Below are 16,639 nucleotides of genomic sequence, written 5' to 3'. Positions count from 1 at the left end.
ACCCTGAGCTGAGAAAGATCCAGACTCACTAGCACAGCGGGGATGAGGACAGACTGTTCAGATTCAAGGAGAGTTACAAGCACAGCATGCTTCCTTCTAGACTGCATTCAATGCAAATACACCTCAGCAGGAAACAAGGTATAGAAATCTACAATTTTCTCTGTTTTAAAAAATGGCAGTTGTTCCCACTGAGTTTGTGACACTGATAAATGTGCTAGGGTTTTCATAAAATGTTATGGCATATTAATATATTGTTTTTGCTTTGACAACACATGCTACTGGGTAACATTCTAAACCTTTTTTTAGGTAATTTATATAGTATGATATAGGTTTGCCTTTATGTCTACAATTGTAGATTATGGAGCAACTGTAGCTCAGTTGGTGAGGCAGGCATGGTCTTAGGTCCTTAGGCAAGACACTGAAGCCTAAGTTGCTCCCGGTGGGTCAGGCGAACAGCTTGCATGGCAGCCACCACCATCGGTGTGTGAGTGTGTGTGTGAATGGTTGAATGAGAATCAACAATTTAAAGCGCTTTCATAAAAGCACTTTTGACAAAAAATATAAGTGGCCATTTACCATTTAGAACCATAACTGGCCCCTCCTGGTCCTGTCTGTTGTAAATTACTCTTTTCAAAGTTGCCAGTTTGGAAGCTTCATAATTGCAAGCTAGAGCATTTCATAATTATTAGTTGAATACATTCCAGATCCAGGTCTCAGAGGTACAGTGTCTTTAGAGAATCTTACGCTTTCTGTGCTCACTAAAAGTAACTGATGTTCCTGTGGAGAAGCTCAAAAGTGCAGCTAAACTGCCACATGAAAACAAATGGTAGTGTTTATTTTCAAGTACAGAGGGGGCGTTTTAATTGTACTGGAGAAGCAGCACAGAGCCATGTACAAAAGCAAAAGGTGGCAATTCAAGGAAAAGAAAGTACATTAATAGTTAAAGAATCATTTTATTTGGAAACATGCATACCTCTCACATGGTTAAGATTCTGGCTCTTGATTACCCTGCACAGTGGTTTGTCTGATTTTGAGCATCTGATTTTTAGCGTCTCCCTTTTGAGTATGAGACTTTCTTTGCCCTGCTGTGATGGATATAGAATTTCTCTGCCAAGATAGATACCCATAACATCCATATTTTTTAATCTTTCACATTGATGAAGACTGCACTTTATAGTCACGACAGACATGGTTTATTACACGCTGTTGCTATTGATCTAAAGTAATCAAGTATAGTCTGTGAACTGCTTCCTACCTTTTCCTGTTCTTACCCCCTAATTTCGTCCCCTGTCTGTCATTGACAGTGTTTACATGCACTTAATTAACCAGGTTACCCAGAGAAGCTGCATAATCAGGTAACTGTGGAATGACTTTATAAGCACCCAACCATGTTACTGGAAAGCCATGAAAACTTGCAATAGATCAATAATCTGATATAGTACCAGAAGACACTGCTTCTTGACCTTCACTTAGCATTTGTTGTTGTTTTTGTTTTTTTGATTTTATGCTGTCTGTGTCAGTGCACACTCTCAATAAAAAAACAAATATGGGCATTTCTCAAAATGTGTATGTAATGGTATGTGTTAATCTGTCACATACCCAGTTACTGAAATCGGTTAAAAAGACTTGTAGACATAAAATTGTATTGTTTGTTATTTAGCTTTTAGATCAAATGCATTAAATGGGGCTGTAGCAATGTCAGTGGTCTGACTCAAGGTCCTCCTGGCTACAAGTTCAAGTGTCTCTGGGTAAGACACTGAACCCCACAGTTGTCCCTAGTGTCTGCTACTTGCTTGTAAGTCGCTTTGTTTTTTTGGAATCGATTACGGTAACCTGGGGATGGAAGTGGGAGTTGAGATATTTGATTTCAAAGTAGTTCAAAGGAGAAGTAAAGAAAAACCATGCTAAAATGCCCAAGAGTGGACATGTGAGGATAGCATATTAATCCCTCTTAAAGGTAAATAAAGTACATGAACAGTACATTAAAGTTTGGGATAACATAAGAAAAAGTCCACATAGGTGATGAGGACATGGTTTAGCTATGGCGCTACCAAAATTGCAATGTGATATCAAAACAAACCAAATGTTTACGGTAAACAAAAACATGAACCGTGGTTTAGACCTGGGGTTGGATTTTCATGGGTGAAAATGCTCAAATATTAATGCAATCTAAACTGAACGAAGCTTTCTCTGAATAATTGCACTAATTGGTGTTTGCTCCTTGCTGTGGTGGTGAGTGAAAATTATCATTAGAGTCATCAAGAAGTTATATCCTGAAGATTTTTCAAACAAGAGTATAGAATTTGTGAACAGCTGTTGGCTCAGCACATCAGCATTTTTAGTTTTGCTTGTGTTTTCATGTTGTTTTATTTTATTTAATTTTTTTTGCCCCAACTATAAACATTGCATTATGTTGATTTACATACTTAATCTCTTTGCACGTCACTTAGCAGACCATGTCTCATTGCCAAAATGGCTTAGTTTCAGCGTATCTTGTATGCTATATATTGTGTAGGTGCTTTCGGCTTAAAGCACAATAATTACTATACCCAACAGCTGAAAGTGCATCAACTAGGCTGAAAATACAACTAAAGCACAAAAGAATTGCTGATATCTATTCAAGGGTTTCTGTCACTTTCAATTTGAGGCGAAGGCTTTGCACACATTCGTGCCTTGATATTTCAGGTGAAAGAAAATAGAATAGAACACATGGATTTGGTGCAACATTCGCCATGTCGTCCTCCACTTTTCTTTTCATTCATCATCTTAGACTACTGTGCCCACTGAACTGAATATGTCGCCTTGAACAACACTTCAGATGGCACAAGCTTTTTCTCTAATGATGTAGACATAAATCACACTCTTGCTGCATCACAAGAAATGAAGATGGTATTGTTTCCACTTGCTGATGCTTTTCATGATGGAAGTGACATACTATATTGCATTTTACTGATACCCAGAAATCCAAAGTCATATATTGATTTATGTTGAATATGCCATTTGTCTTTGTGAGTAGGTTAATTATTGGATGGCTTTTATATTTTTGATGCATTAATTATATATGTGTGACAAACATTAAAGGGTTTCTAAGTAGGTCTTTATTTTTAAATACTCATTGCAATTATGTTTCATGTATAAAAAAGTGAATTTGATTTTGTGGAAAACTGTTTATTTTGGCAAGTCTCTGTCATTGCACTGCAAAGTAAGAGTTCAACCTCTGCGCTCACACACGGACACATTTTGAATCCATTTGCTTTGCAATTTATATGGGTTTTTGCACAGTAATAGTTTCTTTCTCCACACATGGCACTTGCTTGCTGTGTCAGAGCAGGCTAAACTTTTCTGAACAGATTTCCTTACACTTGCCTTGTGTTAGCTTCCTGTACCTGTAATAGGAGACCAGGAGCTGCATGTTTCCCATTATCCATCTCCGTGGCCTGCTTCTACTCCCACTGAGTCTCTCAACCAGCTCTGCTCAAACTCATGTCACAAAATGCAACAATTCAAAAATACATAGAATACTGTAGATGTACAGGATTTTGTTCAGTGTGTTGTGGAAAATATGTATCCAGTGCCAACAAAGGAGAACATTGAGTTTTGAGAGTAATGGCAACAAAATCTCCGCACTAACCATCAAAATGTCCCATTTTTCGTTTGGTGATAAACAGAAAAAAAGGTGAGCCTGTGACAGAGGGACACATGGTAGACAGCTGTGTTTGCTGTACATCTTTAACTTATATTATAAATTATCCAGAGCACTGTGCTGATGAGAAGGGGCTGCAAGCTAGAAGAAGCAGGTTTCACTACTGGGACCTGCAAAGGAAATAGGCTATCCCTTTGGTTCCGTGTGTTGACTTTGGATCCCAACATATTGAATGTGAATGCATATTTCATGACACTGCTTTGGGAGTGAGGGAGATGGAGGGGCAGTGAATCGAAGAGAACCTGTGCTTTTTGAGAGACACAGCTGTTTTATTGCAAAAGTAACTGGAGTCTTCGTTGTGTGTGCTGTGTGATTGTGTCCTTGTTTATAAAACACTTGGTTTGACCTGAGTGTGAATGTGTGGGTGTACAGTGTGATAATCCCTTTCTTCATTCAGTTGTTTAACATGAGACTAGGATGATATGAGTGTAACTGATCAACTGGTGGCATGTTTCATAGAAACGCTTGGTGATCGTCTTCACACTGGCAAAGGACTGAAAGAGCAGGGGAGGATAAAAGTATTCAGACAAAGGTGTCTTTGCAGTTGCAGATGATGAGACGAAACTGCCAGATTCCATTGCATAATGAATCATTATGAATACTGATGTTACCGCAGAAGGGTCATGCTCGGGTATTTACATCAGCTGTGCCTGTCCATTTGGAGCGCACAGGAGGAAAACCTTTTGAGTGCATTAATGGTGTGCAGAGATGAGCTGCTCTGTGTAATGGAAGCTTAATTACTTCCTGTCACATGTGCAGCTCCCACAGTTGCTTTTATACCATCAATACATCAGTGCCTGGCTTCTTATACCACACATTTACAGACCCCTATTAACAGGGTGATGAGATTAGGTTTATTATACTAAATATTGTAAATATTGTGATTAGCATATATAACAATTTTCAACTAGCCATATACGGCACAGTACCTGTAGTACTGGTAAGCATCTATATTAACTTTGTTTAAGAGCAAATTCAAATTCACTGGATCTTTTAATATACCGTGTACAGGATGAGTATCAACTGGACAGCCTGGGTCAACGGCCCATGTCAAGAAGTGTGTTCAGAGAAATCAGTGCCAACTCCAAGGTTGATGATCTGTAGCTGATTCTACCATACGACAGCTGGAGTTTCCATTTCATTCATAACACATAACCATGAGGTCCATTTTGCCACCTGAGCTGAGATGATACAGGTCACTCAGTGTTTCAGTGGCCATCTGGACAAATAACCCACCAACTCTGAGAACATTTAAATGGAGGAATACATGTGGTAATGACATTTTGTACATTTAATCTGAAATTAGGCAGTGCAATAGGGTATAACTGTCAAGATCTGTGTCTGATGCAGCAGTCATATGAAAATTGGCTCCCTAATCATGTGTATGTGAAACGAGGCAGAACACATTCACTTCCAGGCAAGAATTAACCTGCCTCCTTCGCGAGGGGCTCCAATTGAGAGTGAGGATGGGACTGACCTCTCATTCAGGAAATATGTTGCTTTATATTCTTGTTTTATAATTACAGGGCTAAATGTTACAAGTAGCGATGCTGTATGGCCGTAGTGAGTGTGAGGACAGCGGCAAAGGTTAATGACAGAGGTTAGTGAAATATTTGACCAAACCCTCTTTAATGTCCACCGTCTTCGAGCCATTCTGGGTTCTGCAGATTATGTTTATAGCCCCACTCACACATTTCCTGACCCTGTTTGCTTTTGGACAAGTGACTTTTTTGTCTAATTGACTTTTAGTTTATTTGTGCACCTGTTCATTTACCTGCTGCATGGTCTTTAAACTCAAGGCTGTTATTAAAGAGAGCATTTATCATGTCTTGCCTACTCATGGTCCCACATGTGGGCCCAGATTAAGGCACCTGACATAAGCATGAGTTCAAGTAGAGAACTTAAGCCACACTGTAAAAAAAAAACTGTTGTTTTTACGGAAAAAAACTGGCAGCTGTGGTTGCCAGAATAATTCTGTAAAAAAAACAGGATCACTGTTAACATCTTTACAGGAAAAAATGTATATTTTACAGTTTAAAACTGTTGAAATTCTACAAAAAATTTACATTTTAAATCTGTAAATATAACGGCTCCTATCTGCTGTGTTAGCATGACAATGGTGTAAAAACTACAGATTATTTCAGTTATATTTACATAGAGTTGTCGCTTATTTTACATTAAATCCCATTTTATTTTATTGAGAAATAACACGCAACACAATTTAACTGTAAAATCCTCTTTATAAGGCTGTCTTTTAACTGAATTTTTCCGCAAATTTTAATCAAATGTTGTGTGGATTGTAGTGTCTTCTCCAGTATTAATGACAAGAGTTTTTCAGAAAAAGCAACATCTAAATACTGTAATTTTTTACAAAATGTATTGAGCAGTTTAAAGGCATAAAATCCCGTTCTGAATAATTTTCAGTATCAATCTCAAAAACTAAAGACCACTAGGATCATTGCTCTGTCCAAAATAGTTTCTCTACATACATTACATGCAAGTTCGATCATTTTATTTAAAATGGATTGTCCTGTTATATTTGACTTGCAGAGGAAATCTTAATATAACCTAGGCAATACAGATCAAGCATGGAGGTATTGTACAAAAAGAAAAAAGAAATAAACTTGCCATTCCAAGAATTTATTCATCTCAAAACAGTTAATCATTTTCATTCAAGTTAATTCTCAGCATATGTATTTGTTTTTTAGATTTGTAAAGTACATATCACAAAGAATGTGATACATTTACAATCCTGCTTTTTGAACTGAAATACCAAAGTTGGGAAAAAAGTGGGGGAGGCTTTACTCAAAAAATGTCATAGGGACAAATACATTTTTAACTTTTGTTATTCCAACTCTTATTTTTCCTCCCTTAAGGATTGCATTTCCTTAACTAAAACATCTTTAAACAAGTCTTCAAAATGAAGAAGAGACATAAAAAAAAAATTAAATACAACAATATTAAAACTCAGTAACAATGGAGTTAAAAATTTCTGTTTCTTGAGCTTGAAGAACTAAGCAGATAATGAGGTGAAACTAACCTCTAAACTCCATGTAGGGCATCATTATGTGCCATAAATTCTACTGAGTTCAGTCCATATTCAAACATCACGCCACTCATGGTCTGAAAGTTCTTGAATCAAGGTAAGCACTCTGGGGTTCACATGAAGACGGGATGTGCTGGTCTTCTCCACTTTAGTACCCTTCTCTGGGTTGATGGAAAAAAAACACCTTGGAAAAGAGAAGAAAAAGAAAAAATGTATTACTATTGATGGGAACCACACGCACCATAATTTTTTTTATTTTAGCTAATATTTTAGAGACACAAAACAGTGAAAGGTAAAATGACAAGTCCCCCAACAACAGGTCGGAGTAGCTACTTTAAGTTCAGTAATGTGAGTATGTTGGATAAAGCCCATCTAAAAGACACACCTCTGCAAAAACTCCAGGGTTGATGCCAGCTGTGATGGGTAATGGATGTTAAAGCAATAATAGCTCCCAAACATCATGCAAATGGCAGAAACCATGCAGGTTATATTGTCATGCACAATGTTTCGATCAACACTCAGCATAAAACGTCTTGAGGAAAAGCAGGATTGTCCTAAAAAGCAAAAGCAAGCAAATAAAAACACACAATTAAATAAAAATTACGATGGGACAATGTTCCTGAAATGTTTCATGAAACAATTTGTAAAGCATAGAGAAATGTAAGAAAAACAATGTTTACTTACCACACACAACAATGGTGGGAGTCAATTGAACTTGATCCATCTGTACTTCCCCAGCCAGGCATACGCCATCCACATAGCAGAACATGACTTCTTCCTTCTCATCAAAGTAGGACAGCAGGAGCAGCATTATCTCTTTAATATCCTCAGAGCAACCACTCATCTGTCCTCTCAGCACTTTAAACTTTGTTACATCCTGTAGAAACCTTTTGCTTTTGTTCACACAAACCGTATTCATGTAGTTCAGGAGTCGTTTCCCCTTCAAATCAACATTCCGTATGAACGTTTCTTTAAGTCCAATACCAGTGAGTTCCTTGAAGTGGACTGCCATGCCAAGTTCCTTGAACCAAAATGGCCACTCTTCCTGAAGGTGTTTTATATTTGTCCCCTGGTTGACCTGTTTACGCTGTGTGTAAAAAGTCAGTTTCATCAGACATTTGACCTCTTCCGCATTTGCATCTGCTTGCTGATCCATCTTCTTCAGTTTTTCTTTCTTTTCCTGCTGACTCTCTAGAGTCTCTCCACGGGGCAGGAATTTTAAATCCCAATTAATGCATCCATAAGTGTCTTGAATTGCGGCTCTTTGCTCCGGAGGGACTTCGTCTGTGTCAGAATCATCAGTGCGATGCCTTCGTTTTCTTATTTTTGGGGTCGTAGGCCGCCTCACATTCTCTATCCTATTTTGCATTTGCTTGACTAGAGAGTGATACCCTGGGCCAATCACATCTCCCTCTATAACATCTTGCAGAGAATTTGGATATTTAGCCACAATCTTTTTGGCTATTTCAGTAGTATTCCTTTTACTTATGCAAGAACTTACTTGCATCATCTCACGAACCAAAATCCGGACCATCTCCCTTCTCATTTTAGGGCTTGGTCTTTTCCCTCTCTCCAATGATTGCATCAGTTCTTCTGGGAACTTATCCCATGGTATCATAAAAGTATCCATCCAGTCTACACCTGGACTTTGGCTGCTGTTGGAAGAGGCTGAGGAAGAACTTCTGGGTGAAGGAGACTGAAAGGATGTTACAGGTACTGGCGAGGCATTGACAGATGAGCTAATAGTTTCAGGTGTCTGGCCTGCAAAACACACAGAAAAAGGTTTCAGTGACACATGTTAATATTTTTATATTTCTCAATCTTTTACAAAGACTATTTTGGCCATTGAATGCCTTCTGTACTGCAATACTTTGCTTACATTTCAGCTTCCAAGCAGCAAGGAATTTGCGAGCTTGAATTGGCCTCAATGCCGACAGCAAATCGGCTTCCTCAATAAATGAAAAATCATCATACGTCTCGACCCCAAGGGACTGTAAGGTTTCTTCAAGAATATCTTTCACTGCATCCGGGAGGTCAGGCATGACCTCAGTGATGGCGGTGCGTAGAAATGTTTGCTCCAAGTCAGTCATTTCTGGAATCAAAGAAGTATGACAGATTTTCAAGATTACAAATGAAAGAAGACAAAATAAATTAAGACATTTCTACAGATGACAGAAGCCTCTTCTTTTCACTTTTAATCTCTGTACATCTAGAGGAAGAAAAAAATAACTGCTGTCACTTTCTGTAAGTATATATGTGCAATACTACGGTTTCTCCACTACAAAAATCACATTTATTTTGATAACACACTGTGTTTCAGTGGAATGACTAATTGGCTGTTAAGAACGTATGATGGTAATGGATAAAAATCTACCAAGTCATTAATGTTAAGACATTGCGTCCTTGTACTCTGTTTTGTCACCGAGTACAAATGGTATTCAGAATGATAGTCAGCTTTGTGTATATCCATTAGCAAGTAGACAGCTTCATCGTTTTTAATTAAAATAATAAGCAGCTCACCAAATTCCATGGACTCCTCATTTTTTGACACAAGGAAATCCCCCTTTTTATATAATGTGCCTTTATACTGTATTTCTGTGGAAACGCTAGTATTGTGTCCTGAAAAGTCAAACTCTCTTACTGCTTTTTTAATTGCATCACTGTAAAGGTTGGGGTAAAAGGTACAACTGTCTTTGACTTGCAGAAGCTGGCTGCATCCTGATCCAGCTAAAAGATATGCCTGAAACATCTGATGTCTTTCAGATAAAGTTGAGCAAAGGTTTTTAAAGTTTTTGAGATGTCTGGCACACCTCTTGAAGTAGCTGTGTTTACTTTCAAAACGCATCGTCCACAATCGAATCAAGGGACCAAATTTCAAAATTAGGGCCGGATAGTGGCGCAAGAAATGGTGTTTTGGTTTTAGTGGACTCTCAGGAAATAAATACTTCCTTGATTCCAAATATTCCTGGACTATAATTTCAAGATAAGCTACCTGTGCCACTGAAATCTTTTGTGCACAAATCATATCAACAATATCTTTAAGTTGGAGAGTTAACTGCCACACATCATCTTCTGGATTTTGCACTTTGTCACCAATTAATACAGGCAACAACCTTAACAAATTCCAATTTTGAACGGCCTGACCTGAAAGCTTGGATGCTTCAGAGTTGAGAGCACATGGCTTTGTGAGAGCATCAGATCCTTTGTACTTAAACTGCTTCATGCGCCGGTTCAAAAGCGAATATGTAAGCCATTTCTTTTTCTTAATAAAGTACTTCAGGTATAGTGCAACATCATAGGATAGGACACCTTCAAAAATGTCGTGACCTAAACAAGGTGGGAGGCCAGGCTGGCAAACATGGAATGATTTCAGAACATTGAAAACTGAGTTTACCTTTATGCCTTTGCTGTTCTGGACGTCTTTGATTTGTAGATCACCAACAGCAGAATTATAATTCTCAGGAGTACGCTGTGGGCCACATACATTTGGATCATCACTTTGAAATTCACTTCGTGTGATTTCACAGTATCTGCAAAAGTACTGAGAATTACTAAAGTTTTCAGTAAATCCACCGATGCTATGTGAACCCAAATTGTCACCAGCAATACAATACAGAGCCCCTTTGATTATTTCATCACCTATAGTTATCCCATTGTCCTCCAACTCTTTTAAATCTACCAACATCTCAGAGAAAATCTTAGCACTTCCAAATTGTTTTAGGTCATTCTCTCCACAAAGTAGTACAAGAGACATGTAATCAGTATTTGACCGCATATGAGTAGGTAAATTTGCCACAGAAAGATAGACTGCAACAACCTTGTGCTTCTTCTTAGCAGAGCCGAGGGGATTCACAATTTCAAAGGCATCCTGGTATAGAATTAGTTTTAGGCATCCTGGATTTTCTGTGAAGAACTTGTTGGTCTTAAAGTTTTGGCCATCACTAATGTCACAAAAATCCTCTGAGTCTGTTTCACAAAACTGTTGGGACAAATTCTTCCAGAATTCTGATTCTAATAAGCTTTTTAACGTTTCTCTCACTGGTATGTAGTAAGCAAACTTTTGCGTCATATTTTCATCTGTTCCTAACATGACTTTTTTAGGCCCAATGTATTTGAACATCTTTTTGAATGTCTGAGCTCTTATATATGTTGTTCTCAGCGGCCCCTGATGACAGACAGAGAAGAGATCTGAATCCTTTACACAATCAATAATTTTAGCAACAGCATCATCTGTTAGACCCATGTCATTTTTTAAAAGTAAATGTAGCTTAGTTAAAGTGTAATCCTGTCCCATCTCATGCAGATTTTGCATCTCTTCAACAATCGTCTGTATTGTTGAGGCTGGAAGAAGGTGCTGTCCTTGCAGTTTTAGATAAAACAAACATATATTCCTAAGAAAGGTCGCACTGAAATTCTCTGGCAAATCAGTGCTTTCATTTGTTGTTACATCATTTAAGCTCTGGGAAACATCTTCACATGTAGTGACAACAGAATTAGCTTCCTTGTAGATGTCACTTATGCTTTCTATAGAACATGCTTTATGCTTCCTGGACATATGTGCAGTGAATGAAGATTTCACGGTGAACGTATTTTTACAACCTGCTACTGGACACGACACAACTCGTCCCTCCACTATATGCTCCTTTAAGTGGGATATCAGTTCTTTCACTGTTTGAAATTGGTGCGCACACAGCGAAAATGCACATTTGAAATCTGTAACAACTGCTTTAGCAGTACCAGAGGGAGCAGGCACATTGTGAACTCGATAGAAATGAGCTTTAAAAGCTGCGTAAGAACAAAATGTCCGCTTGCAGTCTGTGCCGACACATGTGAAAAAACAATGGGGTTCGGTCCTATGAACTCTACAATGCAGCACATAACCCCTCAAAGTCTGTAGTGTTTTGTTGCAAAAACGGCAGATAATTTTACTCATTTTTAATCAAACTACCACTAACAACCGTCCGTTTTCACCCTAGAACATTTTCACCCTCAAATAATGCTGCCAAAAAAAACAGTCCAAGTTCATGCGTCCACTAATTATACGGACCCAGTCAGTGAGCCTTATTCTAAACTAGAAAATAAACCCTCGCTCAAAACCATAAGCTAGCATTTTGCTAAAATAAGGTCATTTATTTCAAGCTTAAAGAAAATAAATTTTTAGCTTACCAAACAATGCTATAGCTCGTGATTCTCCACGTCCTCCCGTACAGACAAATCCATGCAGCGACAGACTGAGCGCGCACTTCGCCCATAGATCGCTGCTCCCGCGATAATCAAATAGTCCAATGAGAGAACGGAAAAACACGCTGCTGCTCTGTGATTTGACGAGACTAGCTCAACTTGAGACGAGAATGTTTATTTTTGCGGGAATGTCACAAAATTGAAAACGATTACTGTTACATTTAAAATAGCCATAATCACTTAACTTAAGAAAATTTTAATTTTATCATGAAAAATGTAAAACAAATTAACAGCTACTGTATAGAACATAAGCATAACATTGTCACCTTAAACATTTTATGATCAGTTTGTTGTTAAGTCATGAAAATTATCTCAGTGTTTCAGAACATCCATTAAATTGAAATATCTCATTATAATGGCATAAGCTGCTTTTCTTATTATAAAAAAATAATTATATTTTTTTTGGATATACAGTTTTTCTTGTTATTGGTACTAATTTATTCTGTTGTTATGAGCCAAAAATTAACAGCATATGTCACTTAATCATAAGCATAACACACTTTACTGTATATCAACATTTTTACTTTAGGTTGCAGTGTCAGCATAGATTTCCCATTTTTTGTCACATAGTCTTTTTCTTCACTGAGACATTTCACATTAACTAATTGTAAATGTTACTGGGTTCAGATTAATGTAAGGGGAGGCATATCTTTGGGTAGCACAGCGGTGAAATCTTTAGCACTGTTGCCTCACAGCTAGAAGGCCTTTGGTCTAAAGCCACAGCCAGCTGTATCCTCCAGGTATCTCAGTTTCCTCCCCGAGTTCAAAGGTATGCACATTAGATTAATTGGTGATTCTAAATTGCCCGTAGGATTTAATGTGAGTGTGAATGGTTGTATGTCTATCTGTGTAGGCCTTGAGACAGACTGGAGACCTGTTCAGTACCTGTACCCTGCCTCTTGTCCAATGATAGCTAAGATAGGCATCACTAAAGGACACTTCATGAGTCCCACCATTTGATGTCACGACAGAGACTTTATATACACACAAAACTGCGTTATGGTTAGAAAAAACAACCTTAGGGTAAGGTTATGCTAAGAAACAATACTGGCTAAGTTTAAGCAGTAAAACTTCAGGGTATGGTTTAGTTAAATGGCCGTTTGAGGGGAATCGAAACACTGACCCTGTGGTCGTGGACGGCTGCCTTACAAACTGAGCTATAGCTGCTACAGATTGCATACAACCGAAACACTACATACAGTGACAAGTCAAACACATACTTTCTAACTATAATAACATGTTTTATGTTGGTTGGTTTAAATCTTATCTATCTGATAGATTTCAATTTGTCCATGTTAATGATGAATCCTCCATGTACACAAAGGTTAGCTATGGAGTTCCACAAGGCTCTGTGTTAGGACCAATACTTTTTACTTTATATATCTCTTTTAGGCAACATTATTAGAAAAACACTCCATAAATTTCCACTGCTATGCTGATGATGCCCAGCTATATTTATCTATGGAACCAGATGAAAATAATCAGCTAATACAGCTTCATGCCTATAAGACATAAAGGCCTGGATGTCCCACAATTCTTTACTTCTAAACTCAGACAAAACTGAAGTCATAGTATTTGGGCCTAAAACCTCAGAAATATGCTGTTCAACCATATTGTTACTCTAGATGGCATAAGTCTGGCCTCCAGTACTACTGCAAGGAACCTTGGAGTTATTTTTGACCAGGATTTGTCTTTTACCTCACATATAAAACAAATCTCAAGAACAGCCTTCTTCCTCCTATGGAACATTGCCAAAATTAGGAGCATCCTGTCTCAAAGTGATGCCGAAAAACTGGTCAATGCATTTGTTACTTCTGGGTTGGACTACTGTAATTCCCTACTTTCAGGATGCCCCAGTAACTCCTTAAAGAGCCTGCAATTAATCCAAAATGCTGCAGCAAGAGTGCTGACTGGAACTAGCAAGAGAGATCATATTTCACCTTCACTAGCTTCTCTTCATTGGCTTCCCATTAAATTTAGAATAAAATTTAAAACCCTGCTTCTTACATATAAAGCTCTGAATGGACCTCATAGCACCATGGGGGTGGCTGTAGCTCAGTTGGTAAGGCAATTGACCATGGACCACAGGGTCAGTGTTTCAATCCCCGCTCCAAGTCGAAGTGTCCTTGGGCAAGACACTGAACCCCAAGTGGTGGGGTCAGGTGAGCACCTTGCATGGCAGCCACTGCCATTGGTGTGTGTGTGTGAATGGGAAGCTATATTGTAAAGCGCTTTGGATAAAAGCACTATATAAGCGACTATTTACCATTTACCATATCGTCCCAGTAGACCACTTTGATCCCACAATGCAGGCCTACTTGTTGTTCCCAGAATTTCCAAAGGTAGAATGGGAGACAGAGCCTTTAGCTATCAACCTCCTCTCCTGTGGAACCAGCTCCCAGTTCTGATTTGGGGCTCAAAACCTTCCTCTTTGATAAAGCTTATAGTTAGTTATAGTTATGCTGCTATAGGCTTAGACTGCTGGGGGACCCACCCCCCAATGCACTTAGCTTCTTTCCTCCTCTTGTCCCTCTCTCCTCTCACTCTACAATTGTCACTACTGTATGACATTAACTTTGTGTGTTTTCTCCCATAGTTGTCTTTGTCCTTCTCTGTCCCCCTATCTCTGTGCCTCTTTGCAGGTGTCCCCGGGCTTTGAAGTTGTGTGTTTTCCAGCGTGCAGCTACTGGCTAACCAGTAGACTGACTACCAACCTGCCTAATGTTTTGTTGTTGCTTTTTGTTGCTCTATTCTCTTTCCACTCACCCCAACCAGTCAAGGCAGATGGCCGCTCACCCTGAGCCTGCTTCTGCTGGAGGTTTCTTCCGTTAAAGGGAGTTTTTCCTCTCCACTGTTGCCAAGGGCTTGCTCAAGGGGGAGTTGTTGGGTTCTCTCTGTACATCTTTATAGTCTTGACTTTATCCTGTAAAGTGCCTTGAGATGACTTTGTTGTGAATTGGCGCTATATAAATACAGGTGAACTGAATTATGTTGTCTACCGGTCATCATTAAAACGCACAACATCAAACACTGGAGTTGGATTATGGTCTACTGTGGGACTGTTCTTTGTCCTGTTAGATTTAGAGAAGGAAATCACAGTACGTAGAGGAAATCCACACATGCACACAGAAAGGCCATGGTTTGCCTGGGATGCGAACCTGCAACCTTCTAGCTGTGAGGTGGCAGAACCAACCACTCCACCACCGTGCTGCCCATTGTAACCAACGAGACACTTAAATGTTTCAAAATGTATTAGTTCCAATTACTTATGCAATCCAATCTATTTACATAATTCTACTGTAATTTTTCACATTCTTAACTGTAAAGTATAGCACATGATTTTGTATAATGTAATGCAGTTTCTTTCTGTAAAAAAAAGGACAAAAATCTTTATATTAACACCATCTTGTTGTATTTTTAACTGTATTGTATTGGTTTTTATATTACAGTTTTTATGTGTTTAGGGTACAGTATTCTGTCAAATATACAATAATTGATTATTTTAACATATATTTACCTTAGAATTAACAGCTGTGTTTGGTTCACCACTTTACACAATTTTACTGTAAATTAAACAAGGCATTAGTGTTTTTCGATTTACATTTTTTTGATGTCATGATTTTACAGCAATTTACTGTTAATTTCACAGACATTTCTTACAGTGCACACGTGGTTGTTATCAGTGTATCAGACCTGTCGTTTTACCATTGTGTGGAAAAACGTTATCAGCTCATTCAACCGCTTCTCATTGACCATCTCGGATCCCAGGCTAACTCCCAGCTAGTAATGTCCAATCATGTCCTCCCAGTTTAAAACAAAGAGCAAGACTGACCTTCCATTCAGGAAATATTGATTGCTCTTTACTTATGGAATATTATATCACCCAAAAAGGCGTGTTTTCCCTACAGTCATCAGCAGTGTCATATTTTTTAAAGATGTTTTTTCTGGTGCATACAGCATCTTGCTGACAGTGCTTTGTTTGGTATATTGCCCAGATAATTACCACAGTTACAAGCAAATGCTAATTGTGCCATTGTTGCATGTTGCAGAGCAATTTCACACTCAGAATTATTAACCGGTACAGAATGGAATCCAATATTTACTTTCGTGTTCCTGCCATAGATCCATTAAACCAGTGAGCGAACAAGATAGTTCTCACACAACTTTCACTGATGTGTTTCGAACTGTGAAAGGAAGTTGAGTAGTGTGTTTTCATGATTCTGATGTGGTTGTGGCATTGTAATGGACACAAATCTACATTTTTCCTTTAGCTTTAAACATAATGTAGTACTGAAATATGGAGCCCCACTATAGACCAGACATGGATTTAGACAGATGTGTTCCATATTAAATGCAATAGCATATGAACATGATTCATCGCCATGTAAATTTGTCTTTTCATTCTGCATAGTCTTGTCAGACTACATCAACACTACCCGCAGCTGTGCAAGGCAACTTCCCTCCTTTTCCCCAGCCTCCTGCAGCATTAACATTCAGGTGTAGTTTCAAGATTTCTGCAGTATATGTCTGTGTTCATTCAGTGATGCTTATGTTCAGGGTGTTTGAGCTCAGGGACAGTCCATGTCAAGCTTAGATTTGTTGTGGCCCCTCATATGGACAGAGCCACATCACTAGCAATAACACAAAAG

The 16,639-nt window shown here is 38.5% G+C and overlaps 2 protein-coding genes across 5 annotated transcripts in view; one reads left to right on the top strand and one right to left on the bottom strand.

Annotated features, from left to right (window-relative positions):
- The window catches only part of b3galt1b (UDP-Gal:betaGlcNAc beta 1,3-galactosyltransferase, polypeptide 1b), a 57,047-nt gene that overhangs the window by 18,757 nt on the left and 21,651 nt on the right, over positions 1-16,639 (top strand). The window lies entirely within an intron of this gene.
- Positions 6,467-12,312, bottom strand: LOC137133581 (uncharacterized). Of its 3 annotated transcripts, XM_067517345.1 has the most exons (6): positions 11,916-12,312; positions 10,144-10,279; positions 8,629-8,841; positions 7,434-8,510; positions 7,135-7,303; positions 6,467-6,933 (listed from the first exon to the last, which is right to left on the bottom strand). In XM_067517345.1, exons 3-6 carry the CDS (start codon positions 8,837-8,839, stop codon positions 6,804-6,806), a joined length of 1,587 nt encoding a protein of 528 aa, XP_067373446.1. In that variant the 5' UTR covers positions 8,840-8,841; positions 10,144-10,279; positions 11,916-12,312; the 3' UTR covers positions 6,467-6,803. The 3 variants fall into 3 exon arrangements, with proteins under 3 accessions (XP_067373446.1, XP_067373447.1, XP_067373448.1); XM_067517346.1 differs by lacking the exon at positions 11,916-12,312 and having other exon boundaries at positions 10,144-11,860; XM_067517347.1 differs by lacking the exon at positions 7,135-7,303 and having other exon boundaries at positions 6,796-6,933; positions 11,916-12,309.

The sequence above is a fragment of the Channa argus genome, chromosome 9, assembly GCF_033026475.1.
Source record: "Channa argus isolate prfri chromosome 9, Channa argus male v1.0, whole genome shotgun sequence".
Classification (NCBI taxonomy): domain Eukaryota; kingdom Metazoa; phylum Chordata; class Actinopteri; order Anabantiformes; family Channidae; genus Channa; species Channa argus.
Note: the sequence above shows the minus strand (reverse complement) of the source record. Positions and strands in the feature narration are given on the sequence as shown.